The 1,737-nt window shown below is 39.8% G+C and overlaps 1 protein-coding gene across 1 annotated transcript in view; it reads right to left on the reverse strand.

Moving 5' to 3' along the window:
• Window positions 1-1,030: 1,030 nt before the first annotated feature.
• Window positions 1,031-1,737, reverse strand: part of LOC103608880 (serine/threonine-protein kinase MRCK alpha-like) — an 11,427-nt gene continuing 10,720 nt past the window's right edge. Inside the window, exon 4 of the mRNA XM_008593275.1 lies at window positions 1,031-1,161. Within this exon, the coding sequence (XP_008591497.1) occupies window positions 1,031-1,161 (131 nt within the window). The remainder of the gene's footprint in view (window positions 1,162-1,737) is intronic.

Genomic DNA, 1,737 nt, shown 5'->3' on the forward strand with positions numbered 1-1,737 from the left:
AAAAAATCCAAAAGCAACCAAACTAGTTATGATGTGCATAGAAATACCTCAACATAAAATAAATGTCGGGAAACAAGGGTATTTTTGGTCCTTGGCATGTGGCAGTGGGTCTCAGGCAGGGTTGTGGGCTCCAGCCCTGGCTCTTTGAAGATGGAGAAGAGAAAGAATAGAAGATAGTCAACGTGGATGAAAACGCCATTAACTTTCACGTTTAAAATTTGAAGACCCTCGACTGCACTTTGGAAATTATTACTTTTTTGAACAAGATACTTTAGATATTAATAAGCACAGAGCATGGTGCTCAACCAGCTTTAAAAGACAAGACAGCACCGCATGGGTGACTTCTTCGGGGGCAGCCCACAGAAGACAGTCAATTACTAATGTGGTGAAAAGGACAGGAACACCCAGTTCTTTGCAGATTTTAAAAAAATTTATCTTAAAGTTTTTAGTAGAGATCACATTGTCTTTAACAGCCACAGACATCAGAGAAGTTCTGCCCCATTATGTAGTTTTCATATAATTATGACTCTTAAAAAAAATTATACTACCTTAGAAGTGTTTTAATTTGTAACTCAAAAGAAGATCAGCCTATTTTTCTGCATATTTAGTAATAGACTTTATCACCAACTGATGGCTCATTAACAGAAGTTACCTTAAAGGAAAGCAGACCCAGAGTCGGGACGTAAACACCCCATAGGTACCTGCGCACGGTGTTATTTATTTGTTCACAAAACGACCGTGGGACACACCTCGTGGTGTGCATACCTGCGTGTTCTGTATTTGCAGGTGGAGGCTTACATGCCAAATTCTAACCATTCCACATTCACAGAGAAATGAATGAACGTATCACACTTACATTCACACTCACGACCATAAAAGTTTCCTTTATGTTTCACAGAGGAATAAACACATCACCACAGGGAACAGATATTTCTGCCTGAGTTTCAGAGATTTACTTCTTTTTCCTCCAAATCAAAACAAATATCACGTGGTCTGCGAGTGGCGCTCTGGCCCACCCGTGAGGTGGCGGTCACAGCCCCTTGCATAGTGTCCCTTTGCCTCTGGGAACTCGGAAGGAGTAACGCCGCTTGCTGTCAATGTGTCGGATCATTTGCTTCTGACAACTGTCAGATGTTTCAGGAAATACCAGCTCATCTTCACCTGTATATATTGTAAAACAAAGCAATGGCATTCTTTTCACAGTTAAAATCTATTAATCTCTAATTGCTAATGAACTGCAAAAATATCATACTTTTTAAAAGCTAAAAGTGGATGATTATGGCAAATTTAGCAAGAATGCAATCAGAGCATTAACAATCAGAGTTTAATTTTCAGTTTAAGAAATACTTAAAAATAAATCTATTGTGACTCATACCTATAAAATGCCACCATTTCACTGGAAGGAGAAAGTAATTGCTTTGGTGTCTTTCCATTTTGATTTGTCCTCACATTTCTATGCTAACCTTTTCCCTCCTACCAGACTTTTGTAGATTAAGGGTATTAAAATACTTAGTTATGGTGCAGGGTAATTACTCATGAAAAGCAAGTCTTTCCACAGATGAAAATAATTGCCATTATTTTAACACAGCAAAGCATTTCTGAGGTGCACTGCAGGAAAGGGGGTGGCAGGAGGGTGAAGGCAGAGAGTTCATGGTCCCCACACTGCCCCTGCTAGAGGGAGGGATCAGTCTCTCTTGCTCCCTCTTCTCATGTTGCGGGAAGATGCAACTCTTTGCA

The sequence above is a fragment of the Galeopterus variegatus genome, unplaced genomic scaffold, assembly GCF_000696425.1.
Source record: "Galeopterus variegatus unplaced genomic scaffold, G_variegatus-3.0.2 Scaffold8944, whole genome shotgun sequence".
Classification (NCBI taxonomy): Eukaryota; Metazoa; Chordata; class Mammalia; order Dermoptera; family Cynocephalidae; genus Galeopterus; species Galeopterus variegatus.